Raw genomic sequence first — 15,175 nt, 5'->3', positions numbered from 1 at the left:
ATCCAGCAAAACACCAGGTTTTCTTGCATTTCTAAATGGTTGACTAAGCCAAAAGAAGAAGACCGTTTTGTGACACTTTGAAGTTCATATTTCACGGCTCATAAGTACAGTTTTACAGGAGCCCAGTGACCCCTCATTTCAGTGACCTATCGTCTGTGGCTGCTTTTGTGCCGTTTCGGGACCGTTAAGTGGTTGTGACAGAGACCGCGTGGCCTGCAAAGCCTGAGACATTTATTGCTGGCCCTTTACAGAAAAGGTTTGCAGCCCCCCGGACTGGTGGGATACTGACGTGGGGGCTTTAGTTGGGGGAAGAGAGTAGAGCTTTAGCAGCAGAGACTGGACTCCTGGAAATTCAAGATGAAGCCTCAGCACTAGCGCGGATCTGAAGGCCTCCAGGCGGGGGCGCCCTAGAGCTCAGATGGTAACACTGTTCTCTATGCGGCTGGGCCTCAGGTAGTCGTAGGGCAGGTCCACTTGTGCATTCCGGGCTGTGATCTCTCTTTCTAAGTTTTCCAGATCTGTTTGGAATTGTCTTAGTACAGCCTTGGCCTTGGGGCTTGAGAAATACTTTTCTTTGTGGTGCCCCAGAGGTACCTGGGAAAGAACAAAGCGTCGGTCAGTTTCTAGTCCAAAGGCAGAAGCATGCAGACCCTTACTCTCATGTCTCCCTTCTGACTTTTCCCAGAGTCCTGTCTCACCATGTCTGGCTGGCGGCGACCCAGGTGCCACGTGATGGTCATTTGAAGACAGGCCTGCCGGATGTCAGGTAGTGAGCCCATCACTGTGGCCATTTTCACGTCTTCCTTGGTCGTGGGTGGGGGCATCCGCATGGTGCACGGGGCGTTAGGGACCCAGGCGTACCAGTCCAGCTGGGGGAAGAAACTGCAAGCCTAGTATCCTGGTACTTCTGCTTGGAACCCCCGTCTTTCCCTCGGGAATCCCAAGGTCCGACACTTGCCTTCGGGGACCCGGGCTGCCGGCTGTCATACCTGGCCCTGGTTGATGGCCCCGTGCTGGGCAGTGCAAGTGAAGACACACATGGTAAGGAAATGACAGAGCTGACTCTGGGACTGGAAGGAGGCAGGGAAACCTGGGCAGAGAGGAAGGGGGTTTGGAGGCTACGGCCTGAGAGGAGAAACCTGAAGGCTGACGTCTTGGGATGTCTGCACCACTCGGGATTGAACTGCACGGGTCCGCTTATGTGTGGGTTATTTACCGTACGGTATTACAAATGTATGCTCCTTACGGTTTTCTTGACGTTTTCTTCTCCCTAGCTCGCTTTACCGTCAGAATACAGCATACGATACACAGACTAACACACAAAATACATGCTAATTGACCGTTGATGTTACTGGTAAAGCTTCCGGTCAACGGTAGGCTCTTGGTAGTGAAGTTTTGGGGGGAGTCAGAACGTAGATGCAGATTTTTAACTGCTGGGTGTGTGGGGGAGGGTCGGTGCCCTCACCCCTGCATTATTTAAGGGTCACCTGTGTTTTGGCATTGATGGGTATTTGTTCCTTTATTCAAATATATTTGCATTAGATGTGAGTTTCAGTTCAAGTTCAAGCAATAATATTTGGGTGCCTTAGACCAATGACTTAATCTCTCTGAACCCCGGTTTCTTCACCTGTAAAGTGTGGATGCCACCTACCTTATAAAAGAGATAATGCATTGAAGCCACCTAATACGTTATAAATTCTCAATAAATAATAATTATTACGGAAGGGTTGGGGGTGAACAGCTCTGACTGATGGAATATCTTCTGCCTCAAAAAGGGGTTAAGAATTTAGGGATGTTTCCTCCTACTCTGGAACAAGGGCATTATAAGTGTCTGAGTTACAAGGTGAGGATTACGAGAAGTCCCGTGTTCGTGGTGTCATGGCCGAGAGAGGGTTTCCACAAAGGTTGTCTCGGGCCACTGGTTTTACAGTGGAGGTGGGGACTCAGAGACCCAATTATCTTGTTAAGAGGAACATATATAATCACTCCTCTTCTGTAGATTAAAAAAAAAAATCAAAGACCAGAGAGATTAACCTGCTGGGCAGGATCCCATCTTTGGGAAAAGGCAGAGGCTGACCTTGAACTCCGGGTCCTGACTGCTTTTCTCAAGCTGTTTTTAATTTTAGCACATTTCCTCCAGAAAGGCTATCGGGAAAATTAGGCAACGAGCACCATGAGAACCGGGGCGGGGTGGGGGGGGAGAGGGGAAAAGAGAGAATGAGAGGCAGCCGGTGGGGATTAAAGCTGCCATATGAGTGTTTGTTTTTATCTTCCAGATGTAGGTGGTGGTTGGGAGGAGACGGCCAGGGAGAGGAAGAAGGGTCTTCTGGGACTGAGGTGTGCCAGGGCAAGTTTGCCCCGGAAGGGGGAGTGCAGGCATTGGTTTATCGCCCACTGTACCCCCGGGGCCTGGCCAGAGCGGCTCCCCGGACGCAGGATGCCCGAAGGATGATTTCAAGCGGTCCCTGCTGGCCCGTGTGTGCTGGAGAGGGAGGATGGACCCGCCAAAAGCTGAGAAAAGCTGTGTCTTCCCCAGAGGTTAAAGAGCAGGTGGGGGTGCCAACGGCGGAGGCTAGATCTCAGCCGAGGGGAAGGGAGGCCAGATTGGCCTTGGAACTGGGACCCCGAGGGGCAGTGCACGGAGTTCAGGTCTGTGCCAAGGCGCGGACGGTGCTGAGGGTGCCCCAGACGTGACCGCGCACCGTGGGCGTGTGCAGTACGCCCAGAGCGTGTGCACAGAAGCAGGAGGAGAAGGTGGGGAAGCTGAGTGCCAGACCCCGGGCCTCGGTGGAAAACTCACCCTGTTTGTATCGCATGTAGGGAAATAACCACAAGGAGGGCACGGGAGCCCCAGCGGGACCCGGGCACGTCCCACCCTGGCTGTGGTCCTGGTCTCATCGGGCCCCCGTGCTGTGGCGGATTAGGGGCATCTGTGACTTGGGCTAGGGGATGGCAGTAAAGATGGATGGCCAGGGTCTCTGCGGAGGACAGTCCCTGGGTATCTGGAATTGTCTTCAGTAGGAGGAGGTGGGAACGGGATTCCGAAGCTTCATGCGTGGCTGGAGAGGGGGGTGTGGTGAGGGGTTGGGGCCCGAACCCAGAGGGGCAGGACCGAGATGGGGCTCCTGTCTCTGGGGAGGGTCCTACCTCGGTCCTGAGCCTGGCACAGCCCCACCTCGGTGATCTCCCGGCACCAGGCCTGCAGCTCAGGGTCCCCTCTCACGACGTCGTCCCTGTGGTAGAAAAGGCGGACGATGCCCTGCACGTACCTGCCCAGAGGAGAAGGGGCTGAGCTCCTTGAGGGGAGAAGGTGCCAGCCTCTGACCTCTACTCCCTTCCTGCGGCCTCTGCCCAGCTGACGCTCACTGTTTGTGGGGACAGGTCTTACCGGCGTTGTCTTGGGGACGTTCCCTAGCTCTTTCCAAACGCTAGTTTAGAAAGGAAGGAAACGTGTGCCATTAGTTTTAAGAGTTCTGGACTCGTGGGGCACCTGGGTGCTCAGTCGGTTGAGCATCCGACTTCGGCCCGGGTCATGATTTCATGGTTCATGGGTTTGAGCCCCGTGTCAGGCTGTGTGCCGACAGCTCGGAGCCTGGAGCCTCCTTCGGATTCTGTGTCTCCCTCCCTCTGCCCCTCCCCCTCCCCCGCTCTTGCTCTGTCTGTCTCTCTCTCAAAAATACAAATAAACGTTAAAACAAATAAATATATAAACAAACAAACACGGGAAAAAAAAAAAAAAAGAATTCTGGACCCACGGCTGAAAAAGGCATTCTTCTGACAGAATCCCTGACTCCGCCAGACCCCGTGGTTTACCTGCCCACCCTTCCTGCACGTCCGCTGCCTCCCGACTCTTCCTGTCTCCCCAGGACTGAGTTCCTGCGCCTCCTGTCTGGACCTTCCAAAGTCGGACGCTTAACCGACTGAGCCCCCCAGGCGCCCCTGGACCTTCTAGGTTTCATGTGGGAGTTTTGCCCCATGCTGACCTCAGGTCAGAGCCCCGCTGGCCCCCTCCCCGAAGCCCCTGCATTTCCCAGCCGCCACTCTCACCCACCGGGCAATGATCTCCCAGAGCCGTAGGGCGTCGTGGGCGTAGAGGGCACTTGGGATTCCCAGCAGGCCCCGCGCAGCCAGGTCGTCAGGAGGACAGAGGGAGCGGTAGGTCAGCTGGGCCATGGCCCGACGGAGCAAGTGCACGTGGCCCCCTCCGCCAGTGCTCACCGCCTGCGACAAGAGAGAAGAGAGGCCTTGAGGGAAAAGACCGAGCACGGTGTGCAGGGGCTCGGAGGTGGGGTTCCACATTTAAAGACACGAGCTGAGAGGGACAGGCGCGTGGGTTTAGGGCCAGGACACTCCCACCGTCTGGGATCCTGAAAGTGGCAGGAGGTCACGGAATGCTGGGTGATGAGCCCCACCCCGTGGCCCGTCACCTCCTTACCTTATCAAATATTCCTCCTTCCGAGATGAGCTGGGATCTGGCCCGGGTGTTGATTTCCAAGGTATAGCGGATGTGCGGGATCAGGAGCTGGGGTGGAGGGGGTTGGGGGGGGGGGTTAGGGAGGCCACGCCGGGGTCTCTCCTCCTGGGGTGTGGCGCCAGGCCTGGTGGCCCTCTCCCCCCTGGACGCTTTCCTCCCTGGTGCTGTGGGGACAGGCCTGTCTGTGCATCCCTGAGCACTCGCTCTCGTGCCCTCTGCTGCCCCGGGAGTCAGGCTGCGGCTGTTACCACTGCTCTTCATTACTCCCGCCTTGAGTGTACGTGTCCTTTTTATTTGCTTTTATATTTGTGTCGTGCACATACTCCTAGCTTAAATTAGCCTCTCTGCTCGTTTGCAGAGCCACGCCCCCATCTGGCGCTGCAGTCCAGGGGAGGTGCCTTTGGGGGGGGGGTTCCGTGAGTCGTGGGAGGGGCCATACTGAGCTGCCTGCTTACACTGGTGCTGGGGGGGGGGGGGCGTCATCACATCTGCCCCAGCCCCAGGTTGGCGGTTAGGCCCCTCTAATCTTAATAGCTTTAAGAAACTGCTTTTTATTAGGCATGAAAAAGGCCGTCTGACCCCCACACGCGTCTCTTTGATCTCAGACTGTTTTGTGTTACTTCCGCCCAGGTCACGTGCAGGTTTCCTGAAGTGTGGGGTTCATCTGCACTGTAGATGTTGCACGCGGGGAATGACCCCGGTGATCCCTGAGTGTCCTAGAAAGCCCCAAGTCCACAGGGGGAGAGAAGATCCCCGAGGGCCAACAACCCTCATAACAGCCACAATAATCACAAGAGCGAATGTGCTTTGTGGCTTTCAGCCTGTGGCACGCTGTGGCGTTACGTCCTCTTATCCCGTCACAAACCCACAGCGGAGCTCCCGTCATCCCCGCTTGGAGTCAAGGACTCTGAGAGCGCATCTGGGAGGTGCCAAGGTCAGGATTCCAGTCTGTCCCCGCATCCAGATCCAGAGGCTGCAGGAGGAACCTTTGTGACGTTAGCAGCTTCGCTCTCCCGTGGGGCTGACGTGCCTCGGGGCAGCGTAGTGATGAGCGGGGCGAGGCGGGGACAGGGCTGCGCTCGTGATGGGGGGGGTCGCGAACGTGAACAGAAGCCTAACCCATTCCAGAAGAGCGGAAGACGGCGATGCGGGGGCATCACGAGATCGGCAAGATCTGAGACTCGATTGCGCACGCTGGTGTCCCTCTTGTCTGTGTTGTCCCGGACTCGTGGGGGCCGTGGCTGCGCCTGGGCAGGCTTGGGGGAGGGGTGGAAGCCCCCAGCTGAAACCCCACGGCGGGGACTCACGTGCCAACCTGCCAACACTTCGGCGCTCCGTATTTAAAACTGGACACCCCGGGGGCGCCTGGGTGGCGCAGTCGGTTAAGCGTCCGACTTCAGCCGGGTCACGATCTCGCGGTCCGTGAGTTCGAGCCCCGCGTCAGGCTCTGGGCTGATGGCTCGGAGCCTGGAGCCTGTTTCCGATTCTGTGTCTCCCTCTCTCTCTGCCCCTCCCCCGTTCATGCTCTGTCTCTCTCTGTCCCCCAAAAAAAAAAAAAAAAAAAAAAAAGTTGGAAAAAAAAAAAAACTGGACACCCCATCCTTGCTTCCAGACCGGCTCTTCTCCTGACCTTGCCGTTGCCGACAACCAGCCTCGTTCAGAAGCTGGTATCAGCTTTGTCCCTCCCCGCCACGTCCCTGTACCTAAAGTGCCATCAAGACGTTGAGAACATTTTTAAGCAAGCACGAGGCTTACTTTGCTGCCTTCTGCCTAGCCATGGATCCTGAACTCGCTGTTTTATAAAATTTCACCACCTTCTAGGGCGTTCCCCCCCACCTTGTGGGCTCCCAGGTGTCGTGGGAGCGTGGACCTCCAGCCCGTCTCCAGTCTCACACCTGGGATCACTGCAGCCGTTGTCCCCTCCCTCCACGAAGTCTCTGACTTCTTTTCGCTTTTCATTCACGCCCCCACCTTGCCAGCGCGTGTCTCTGTGTGCCGGTCCCGGGCAGGTACAGGTAGCCTGCTGGGGCGTTCTCCCGGCCTTTGGATCTGTTCCGACTCAGCACGCTCTTCGGTGGCAGCAGAACGTTCCCCGTGAGTTCCGTGGCGCTCGTAGGCTGTCTCTGGTGACGTCGAATTCCAGGCCCGGTTACCGTTCTCCCGGGTGGCTCTCTGGGGCGTCACTTGCCTTCCTGGCCGAACGGTGACTCTCCAAAGGCAGGGACGGGGCTGCCGTCTCACTAACAACATTCCAGCTGTACTCCAGGCTCATCGCTACATCGTCAGCTCCGTGAGAATTTCAGAGCGTTCCCGAGGAGACGTTAAGTGACTTGACGTCACGGACACACGGGTGTCAAGCTGTACGCTCTTGCTCCCCGTCTCCCCGCTTTCGTTCGCAAACTGACGTAAGCGTGTTTGTGTTCCTGCGGCGCCGCTTGGCATTGGGCTCTCTCCTCTCTCTGGGGTTGTGAACTGGGGCTCGGGGGGGAGGGCACGTACCTTGAAGACGGGGTGCAGCCCTGGGAGGCACCTCATGGTGGCCACGGCGATGACCTCGGCCACCAGGTGCGTGCTGAGCAGATGGTGCTGGAAATCGGAATTGCGGACCCAGATCTTGGCCAGGAGCCAGGCGAGCGGGGGGTCCGGTGGCAGCTGGGGCCGGGGGGCTGGATCTGCGAGAAGGAAATCGGAGGGTTACTGACCTTCCGCCCGCTGTGTGGCATTCTGCTCGGCTCCGGGGGCGGCCACGGCCGAGTACGGAAGGCGCTGCTCCCTGCAGGTTAGGGTCTAGGAGGAAGACGGAGGCCCCCTCCCGCCCTGCCTCCCGCCGGCACTGCGCGCCGCTGCCCAGACGGTGGGGCGAGTGCAGGGGCGTCGGAAGCAGGGGGCCCAGCCAGCCTGGACCCGAAAGTCTGGTGGGGGGACCCGGCCCCCTGTGTTTGAACAGGCCCTCCCGTGACTGTGATGCCCACAAAAGTTTGAGAACCACCGGGTACAGGATGAGAATCCAGAAGGCCGGTATGGCTCTCGAACAGAACGGGAACTTCCAGTTGGGTGAGCCAGCAAGCCAAGAGTGACAGGCGGACCGGCCGCTCTGAGTGAGGTGGGGGTGAGGGACAAAGAAGCTGGGAGCAGAGGTCGGGCGGACAGAGCCGTGTGGGGAGGGGGTGCCCAGGGCGCCTCACCTGGATGACCACGGGCAGCAGCTTCCCCTCGGGCCGCATCTGGAGCATGACGAGGGGGGCGGCCAGGTACTGCTTCTCTCCTCGGATCACGTTGGCCGGGATTCCGTCCAGCAGGCTGAAGTCAGCCTCAAACAGGGAACCGCTCTGCGGGGAGGAGGAGGGACGCGCCCAAGGTTACGGTTGACGGCGCACCCCCGGGGGGCCCGGGCAGAGGCCAGGCGACGGCCTCGATCTAGCTTCTTGCCATCATCCTGTGTCGGCACCAGAGCCCCGCTGGCAGGCCCGGAGCGTCTGGTCCCACCCCGTCAGGTTCGCTGAGCCAAGAAACGGAGCGTCACGTGCGGTTAGCGGGTCTGGGCTCAGAGCCGGGCCCGCGTCCGGCCCGGTCTGTGTTACGGGTACCGGAAGCTGTCCTTTTGCCAGGCTGGCCGGTCCCCTTCGCCGTCACCCCTCGGTGCTCTGCTCCCTGTGTTTGGTCCCCACCAGCTCGGCAAACGCTCCTTCGCTTCCCGTCCAAATGTCTCCTTTTCGTCCGAGCGCCGCACAGAGGGCCCCCGGCCACGGCCGCCGCCGAATCCAGCCGGCACGTGCGCACACCCGCGCGGCCCTTCCAGACCCTGCTCTCCTCCAGGCAGCCTCCCCAGGTCTCGCCCGCTGGCGGTGCCCGTGTCGGGAGTATGACGTCAGCCAGGGAACGTCATCGTCCCTGCTAACGTCTCCGGCCCCGCCGGGGCCCTGGGAATTCGTCCCGTTTCCCCTCCGTGCCGGGAGCTCCTCGCGGCACCCGTCTCCACGCTTTGTCATCCTTAGGCTCTCTGCACGGGGCCCCGCAGCCCGGCACAGTGGGCGACCAGGCCTCCCTTCCCCTGACCCATCTTTGGTCCCTTGCCTTTACCACTTCCCCCGCCCACACGGCCAGGGAGACCGAGTACCTGGAGTTCTCTCTCCAGCTGGGCCCCCAGCGCCTCGGTCCCCGAGGGCAGCACCAGCCGGGAGGGCAGGGAGGCGGAGCGTCTCAGCACCATGGGGTTGGCGCCGTTGAGGAACTGGTAGCCGAAAAGTTCATCGTCCCGCCAGCAGCGGTGAACCCTCTCTGTGGGGCCAGGGGGAGTGGAGGAGGGAGTATTTGTCACCTCCCGGATGTCCCTCCCCTCCAGGCCCTACCCGGGCAGTTCAGGCACGTGACCACCCTGTCTGCGGCCCCTGGCTCGTCACTCTGGAGGCCTCTGTGACCTGGTCGGCCGACAGGGTCTGAGGAGTCAAGGGGACTATGGGGTGTGAAGGGCGGGTCACCCAGCGGGGCCATCGGGGACGTATCGAGACCTGGGGGAACCACTGACCAGCCAGGTCGCTCTTCTGGCCCCAGAAGATCTGGTCAAAATCCTCCAGGCGGCTCCAGGAGCTCAGGAGGGTGTAAACGCGCTTGAGGACCATCTCCAGAGCCCTAGGACGGGTGTGGGGACGTGAGCCCAGCCCCTCGTGCGCTCCCGTCGTTGTCCGGTCTCCCCGCCCTGCTCCGCTCTGAGCCCCAGGCTTCCTCACCCTGCCTTCAGCGCCCACTCGAAGTCCAGCCTCTTTTCCTCATGGAACCTCGAGTTTGGAGGCAGATCGTCCTGGCGTTCTGCTGCTATCGTCCGGGGTAACCCTTCCTTCCAGGTGGCCCAGCTGGGAGACAGGAGGGGACTTCAGGGAGGGTGTCTCCGTCAGCGAGAGGGGCGGGGCCCGGGGAGGGGGGACAGGGCTCACCAGTACAGTCTTCGTCTCTCCTTCAGCTCTTTCTCCCGATGCTTCTGGAACACGTCCAAGGCATTGTCTCCTGCCAGGCGCGCTGGGGAGACACGAAGGTGATTGGCCACACGGTTTTGCGTGGTCCTGGGCTCTCCCCTGCTTGTCCTCGTCTTAGCCACGGTGGTCAGGGCCCGAGGGCCCTGTTCTGCTTTGTCGCTTCTGTCTCTCCCTGTGCCTCATGTGATCAGTCGCCCAGACGAGCGCTTCCCAGACCTGCCAACCTTGCACTCCCCGGGGGCCCTCACCTCTGCGCTCAGCCCTTGCCCTGAGACACAAACGTCATGGTTGTCCCCCATGTTTGTGAGCCTGTCTTTCCCTCCCTGACCCTATTTCATCAATACCGGGGGTTGGATTCATCACCTTAATTAAGCTGATAAAATCTGAATCACTCGTGTGACCGCACCTCTTTCTACCATGTATCAGCTTTGCTCAGTTTCACACGTCTGCACCCTCACCTGTCACACCTGCGGCTGTCTTCAGAAGCCATCGAGGAGCTGCTGGGTTGGCCTTCTCTCCCTCACTTCACCTTTCTTAGCCTCAGAGGCACAGTCTGTGTGTTGACGGGTTCCAGCTCTTCTCTGTGCCCGCACTCACCTGTGTCGGAGCCCCCTCTCAGGCGCCCATCCTTACTGTCCTTGTCCGTGTTGGTCTCAGGACTCGTCTGGAACAGTGACCAATCCGAACTGCCTCCTCCTCCGGCCCGCTGTCGGGGTGCGCCCTGTCCCTCCCAGGGGTCTGCGTGCTTTCTCGGCCTGGTTCGTGGTCTTCCCCGAGCGGTCCCCTGCTGCGCGTGCTGTCCTGACTGTCGCTGCCCTCACTTGTCCAGCCACACAGAGACCTGCCTTCCACTCTGTTTTCCACCAGTGCTGCAGCCCCCAGGCCCCTTCCCCTCATTGGAAGAGGGCTCTCCAGATCCTTCTTCCCCTCCAGTCGCCTTACTCTGTGTGTCACTTGGGGACTGAGAACTCTTCCCTGATCCTTGTCTTCTCCCTACCTCATCTGCCGACCACCCACTGTTTTCAAGCCCCTCCTGGGGATCCCCGAGGTCCCCAGTGTCCATACCGCTTCCCTACCCCCACCCCTCACCGGTGCCCTCGGGCAGGCTCAGCACATCCTGGCCTTGCACCCAGCGGTAGCAGGGGAAGAAGGTGGCCTCCTCGCAGGCTCCGGGGCCGCGCACGGTGATGCAGTCGCAGAACCAAGCGTCGTCCACCAGCGAGTGGTGTTTGCGCAGCTTCACGAACTGCAGGGGCCCCAGGTCCTTGGGGACGTCGCGCTCGAACTCCTCCTCCTGCGGGGGCCACAGTCCGCGACACTTAGGAGCAGGGGCCCGGGAGAGGCCGTCTTCGTGGGGGGTCGGGGGTGCCTTTGCGGAGCCCCCGCTGCCCAGGGCCTCCAGAGACGGCAGCCCTTGTTCCCCTCTCCGGACACCTGCGCGGCGCGGGCCCGGGAGGACGAGGGCGCACGGGGCACGGCCCGCGGGGTCAGCGATCAGTGACTGAGCGTCGTCGCCCACGTGGGCCCAGCCCTGAGCTCGGCTGTCACCGAGCCCGCCCTCGGAGCAGCCTCTGGCGGGACCTCCGATCCCGCATTGACACCGGCTCTGGGGTCACTTGGGGAAGCCCAGTGGGGAGGCTGCGAGGACCGGAGGGAGAAGGGACTTGAGCCCGGCCCGGGCTCCGGCTCCTGTCTCCGCCGGCGCGACCTCGCCGTCGCCTGCCGCCCGCGTCCCCGCCGCCCTCCCGCCGCGAGCCCAGGCCCGGCCAAGGTCGGGGTCCCCGCTCGGGGCGTCTGACCTGGCCCCGCGCCGGCCGCAGCCGCAGCTCCAGCCGCGCCTCCCCGCGCGCCCCGACCAGCCACAGCTGCACGCGGTTGTGCGACCCGGAGAAGAGCCAGGCGCCGGTGGCCACGCCGATGCGGTAGCGGCCCATGGCGGTCCCGCCGCAGCTCGGGCTCCGGGGCCTGCGCGTCAGGATCGCCCGGGGCCTCCGGCGGCTGTCGGGGCGCCTCCGGCCCGGTCGCGGGCCTTTAAAGAGGGGCCTGCGTCCCCGCCCCCTCGCAACTCTCGGGCGCTCCCCAGTCCCCGCCCCAGGCGAGCCCGAACCTGTGCGCGGAGGAGATGGCTGGGGGGTGGGGGGGGCTCGGCTGGGGCGGGGCTGCGGGAAGATAAAGGGGGCCCGGTGGGCGGGGCCGAGAGTCTGGAGGCGCCCGCCGCTGCCGGCCTGGGGGGGAGGGGTGGGGAGCTGGGGGCCCGCAGGGTCGGGGGCTTCAAGGATGAGGCTCCAGGCCTTCGGGAAAGCGGGGAGGAAGAGGGGGTGAGGGGGTCTCGGCCTCCCTGGGCTGGCACCTGGGGAAGGCTGGCTGGGGGGCCGCGCTGGCCTCCGGTAGAAGGACCCCGGCGGGCCCGCGGCGCCTGGTTTCTACCGCGTTGGAGCCCGGCCCTGCGAGAAATGACCAGGAGTTCGTTCCCTAGAACCTGGAAAAGTGACAGGTCAAAGGCTGGCCCCCCTCCTTCCCGGGGCCGTTTTCACACGTCCTGGCTGCAGGACCCGGGGACACCAGAAACAGAGGCCTCACCGAGGCAGGGCGGCGCAAACTCCTGGCGTCTACCCTTCGGAGTGCGTGCGGATGTTAGGGACGCAGGTGTCAGGGTGCAGCGTGGAGTCGGGCGGGAACCCGGCATAGGCAGGCAGTTCCCGTGACCTTGGTCCTTTCCGGGTGAACGGAGTCCCTTAGCCTTCGGTATGTAACAGGTTAATTTTTGTCTTCGTCACTGACCCTGATGCGTTCTTCCCTTAACCAGAATTGTTCTCTTCTCAAACCTTATATGTAAGTGGCTTTTGTTAGGCATTAAGTTCCACTTTTGTCCTCTTCCCTGCTGTCCTTATCTTTCCTCCTCCCCCCAGCAATTTCCTGAGTGGCTCTCCTGGCTCTCGGGCCAGGAAACTAGGGAACAGCGGTGGGGCCGGTGCTGCTTAGGGACTCTGTAGACCCCAGGACTGGGGCTTTGTCATCCAGGAATCTGAAGACGCCTCCCGCAGGTCCCTGTCTAGACCTGGCTCCAGGTCACTTATAAGCGTTTGGCCCCCAGGGTGTATGTCTGGTGGCCTGGGCCAGAGCAAAGTAAGTCTGCTTTCTTGAGCCTGACCCTCAAAAATGATTTGGTCTGTTGGTTATTGGGGGTAAGAGGGCTTCTAGACCCGCAGAACAGCCTCCAAACCGCACGGAAGTGTCTGATCTGCACTGGGTGTCGTCCTCCCTCGTATTTTCGAGACTCCTCTCCACCTGTGTCCTCTGTGCTCAGCACCGTGCGTCTGCCATTCGCAGGCTCCCGGTTCCTCCAGTTTGGGGGACCACCCCGCTCTGTAACACACAAATAAAATGGCTCGCGTTCCCAGCCTGTGTAGTGGCTGGCTCTGACCTTTTCCACACACACCCCTTCAAAGGTCGCTTTTGCCTATAAAAGAATTTGTCTCATACCTACTTCCCAAGTCAGTCCACACTTGAACCTGCTTCTCTGCCCCTTTGTGACACCCCTTCTGCCCTGTCTGGTGCATTGCAAGGTCACGTGGCAGAGGGGGAAGTAAATATTTAAGAATAAGCCCACGTAGGGCATATGTTACATGAGTTTATACGTTTAAAACACTTAGACGATGCCAATGTGTTTTATCTGCTACCATTCTGTTATTTACAGACCGGAAACAATTCCCAGTTGAATGTTGTCCGCATCACTCCTGGACATTCCTCTGCCCTTCCCTGCCCTGTTTTCTGTGTCCCTCCAAAGACCCCAGTTTCCCATGAGGGGTCTTACTCCTCTAGGCCCTTCCTCCCACTTCCTTTCTTTTTCCTTTTTTAAGCATGTGGGTTATGTTGGGGAAATATAGTTAAAAACCCAAATTCCCAGCCCAGGAGAACCCCTCCACAAAGATTGCAGAGAAAGAAACAGTTTTATTATTTAAAAAAGTCTTTTTGTTAAATGTTTATTTATTTCTGAGAGACACAGAGAGACAGAGCATGAGCAGGGGAGGGGCAGAGAGAGAGAGAGAGAGAGAGAGACAGAATCCAAAGCAGGCTCCAGGCTGTCGGCACAGAGCCCGACGCGGGGCTCAAACTCACCGACCGCGAGATCATGACCCGAGCCGAAGTCGGACACTCAACCGACTGAGCCCCCCAGGCGCCCCCAAACAGTTTTGTTACTGACTACGCTTTAAAGCAGAATGTGACACGTCTCACAGGCAATCTGCTAAGAGACTCACGGATAGAAGGAAATGGTCCCTTTCATACAGCCACACACACACACACACACACACACACACACACGTATGGTCTCAAGTTAAGAGTGACCGGTCCTCGAGTAAAAGGCTTGGTGGCACCCTTTGTCCCGCCCCATTCATCCCAAGTCCACCTGGTAACTGGTGGCGGTCTGTGTTACTGCCAGTCCTCGTCGTGAGGAAAGCAGACTTCTTGTATCTTAAAATTTTTTTTTTCAACGTTTTTTATTTATTTTTGGGACAGAGAGAGACAAAGCATGAACGGGGCAGGGGCAGAGAGAGAGGGAGACACAGAATCGGAAACAGGCTCCAGGCTCCGAGCCATCAGCCCAGAGCCCGACGCGGGGCTCGAACTCACAGACCGCGAGATCGTGACCTGGCTGAAGTCGGACGCTTAACCGACTGCGCCACCCAGGCGCCCTTCTTGTATCTTGATGACGGCAGCTGGTTCCGCAAGTTGGAGCGTGGAGCCCCCCCCACCCCCCCAGTCAGGCTTCCAGCCTCCCACGGAAGCCAGAAGAGAGGGGCTCCGTCTCCTTTGATGTTGACATTTCAAAGGGGTGGATCCTGGGTCCTTGGGAAAGACATTCCTGGATCTAAAGCTGACCGGAGGCTTGTTTAGCTTCTAAGAGGATTTCCATGCATTTTACGGAGATGGAGAAGGAACTTAAAACGAAAGGTTTTCTGACAGAGATGCTCTCAGACCAGGGAACAGTGGAGAAGCCTCTTGTCTTCAACAGGGAGAACTAAGCCTCTTCATTTTTTTTTTTTTTTTATTTTTTGTCCTTACGATGATCATTTTGTTCTTAGGCCTGTCGGGGGATTGAGTTTGCCGGGCCCTCTGCGGTAGGGAGGCCCTCACCTGCCACACGGGCCCACCGAAGCCGAGCTCCCGCCTCTTCCAGACCCCCAGGCCCTGTTCTCCGGGCCCAGCAGCCGACTCCCACATTGCCACCACCTCCCTTCACAGGGCACGTGAACTCCTTGATCAAAGCCCTCTCACTCTCCCTGGGGGCCTGTGGGGGAGGGGGATGGCCTTTACGTGTTTGAGCTGGAAAGGCTCGTTAAAGTGTTTTTCTAGGGGCGCCCGGGTGGCTCTGTGGGTTAAGGTTAAGCATCCGTCTGACTTCGGCTCAGGTCATGATCTCACGGTTCATGAGTTCGAGGCCCAAGTCCGGCTCTGCACTGATGGTGGGCAGCCTGCTTGGGATTCCCTCTCTCCCTCTCTCTCTACCCTTCCACCCCCCAAAATAAATAAACTTTTAAAAAGTGAATTTAGGGGCGCCTGGGTGGCTCAGTCGGTTGAGTGGCCGACTTCGGCTCAGGTCACTATCTCGCGGTCCGTGAGTTCGAGCCCCGCGTCGGGCTCTGTGCTGACAGCTCGGAGCCTGGAGCCTGTTTCAGGTTCTGTGTCTCCCTCTCTCTGCCCCTCCCCCGTTCATGCTCTGTCTCTCTCT

General features: G+C 59.6%; 1 protein-coding gene and 1 long non-coding RNA gene across 3 annotated transcripts in view; one reads left to right on the top strand and one right to left on the bottom strand.

Moving 5' to 3' along the window:
- LOC131497009 (uncharacterized) overlaps positions 1-15,175 on the top strand; it is a 63,444-nt gene that overhangs the window by 1,616 nt on the left and 46,653 nt on the right. For both annotated transcript variants that reach the window (XR_009254712.1, XR_009254713.1), the window contains exon 2: positions 686-766. This is a non-coding gene — a long non-coding RNA (uncharacterized LOC131497009). The remainder of the gene's footprint in view (positions 1-685; positions 767-15,175) is intronic.
- ALOX12 (arachidonate 12-lipoxygenase, 12S type) lies at positions 212-11,479 on the bottom strand. The gene is made up of 14 exons (XM_058702882.1): positions 11,244-11,479; positions 10,534-10,738; positions 9,406-9,487; positions 9,202-9,324; positions 9,000-9,103; positions 8,592-8,752; positions 7,623-7,803; positions 6,974-7,146; positions 4,436-4,522; positions 4,052-4,221; positions 3,148-3,269; positions 990-1,090; positions 699-869; positions 212-594 (listed from the first exon to the last, which is right to left on the bottom strand). Exons 1-14 carry the CDS (start codon positions 11,376-11,378, stop codon positions 415-417), a joined length of 1,995 nt encoding a protein of 664 aa, XP_058558865.1. The 5' UTR covers positions 11,379-11,479; the 3' UTR covers positions 212-414.

The sequence above is a fragment of the Neofelis nebulosa genome, chromosome 16 (assembly GCF_028018385.1).
Source record: "Neofelis nebulosa isolate mNeoNeb1 chromosome 16, mNeoNeb1.pri, whole genome shotgun sequence".
NCBI classification, from domain to species: domain Eukaryota; kingdom Metazoa; phylum Chordata; class Mammalia; order Carnivora; family Felidae; genus Neofelis; species Neofelis nebulosa.
Note: the sequence above shows the minus strand (reverse complement) of the source record. Positions and strands in the feature narration are given on the sequence as shown.

What these genes read in the sequence shown, in the direction of transcription:
- ALOX12 (XM_058702882.1), bottom strand. Translation starts at nt 11,378, where the DNA reads ATGGGCCGCTACCGCATCGGCGTGGCCACCGGCGCCTGGCTCTTCTCC. An exon ending in GGCTGCACCCCGTCTTCAAG is followed by an intron (nt 4,523 to 6,973) that starts GTACGTGCCCTC and finishes CCTCCACCCCAG; the next exon opens with CTCCTGATCCCGCACATCCG. An exon ending in CTCTGGGAGATCATTGCCCG is followed by an intron (nt 3,270 to 4,051) that starts GTGGGTGAGAGT and finishes TCCTCTGGGCAG; the next exon opens with GTACGTGCAGGGCATCGTCC.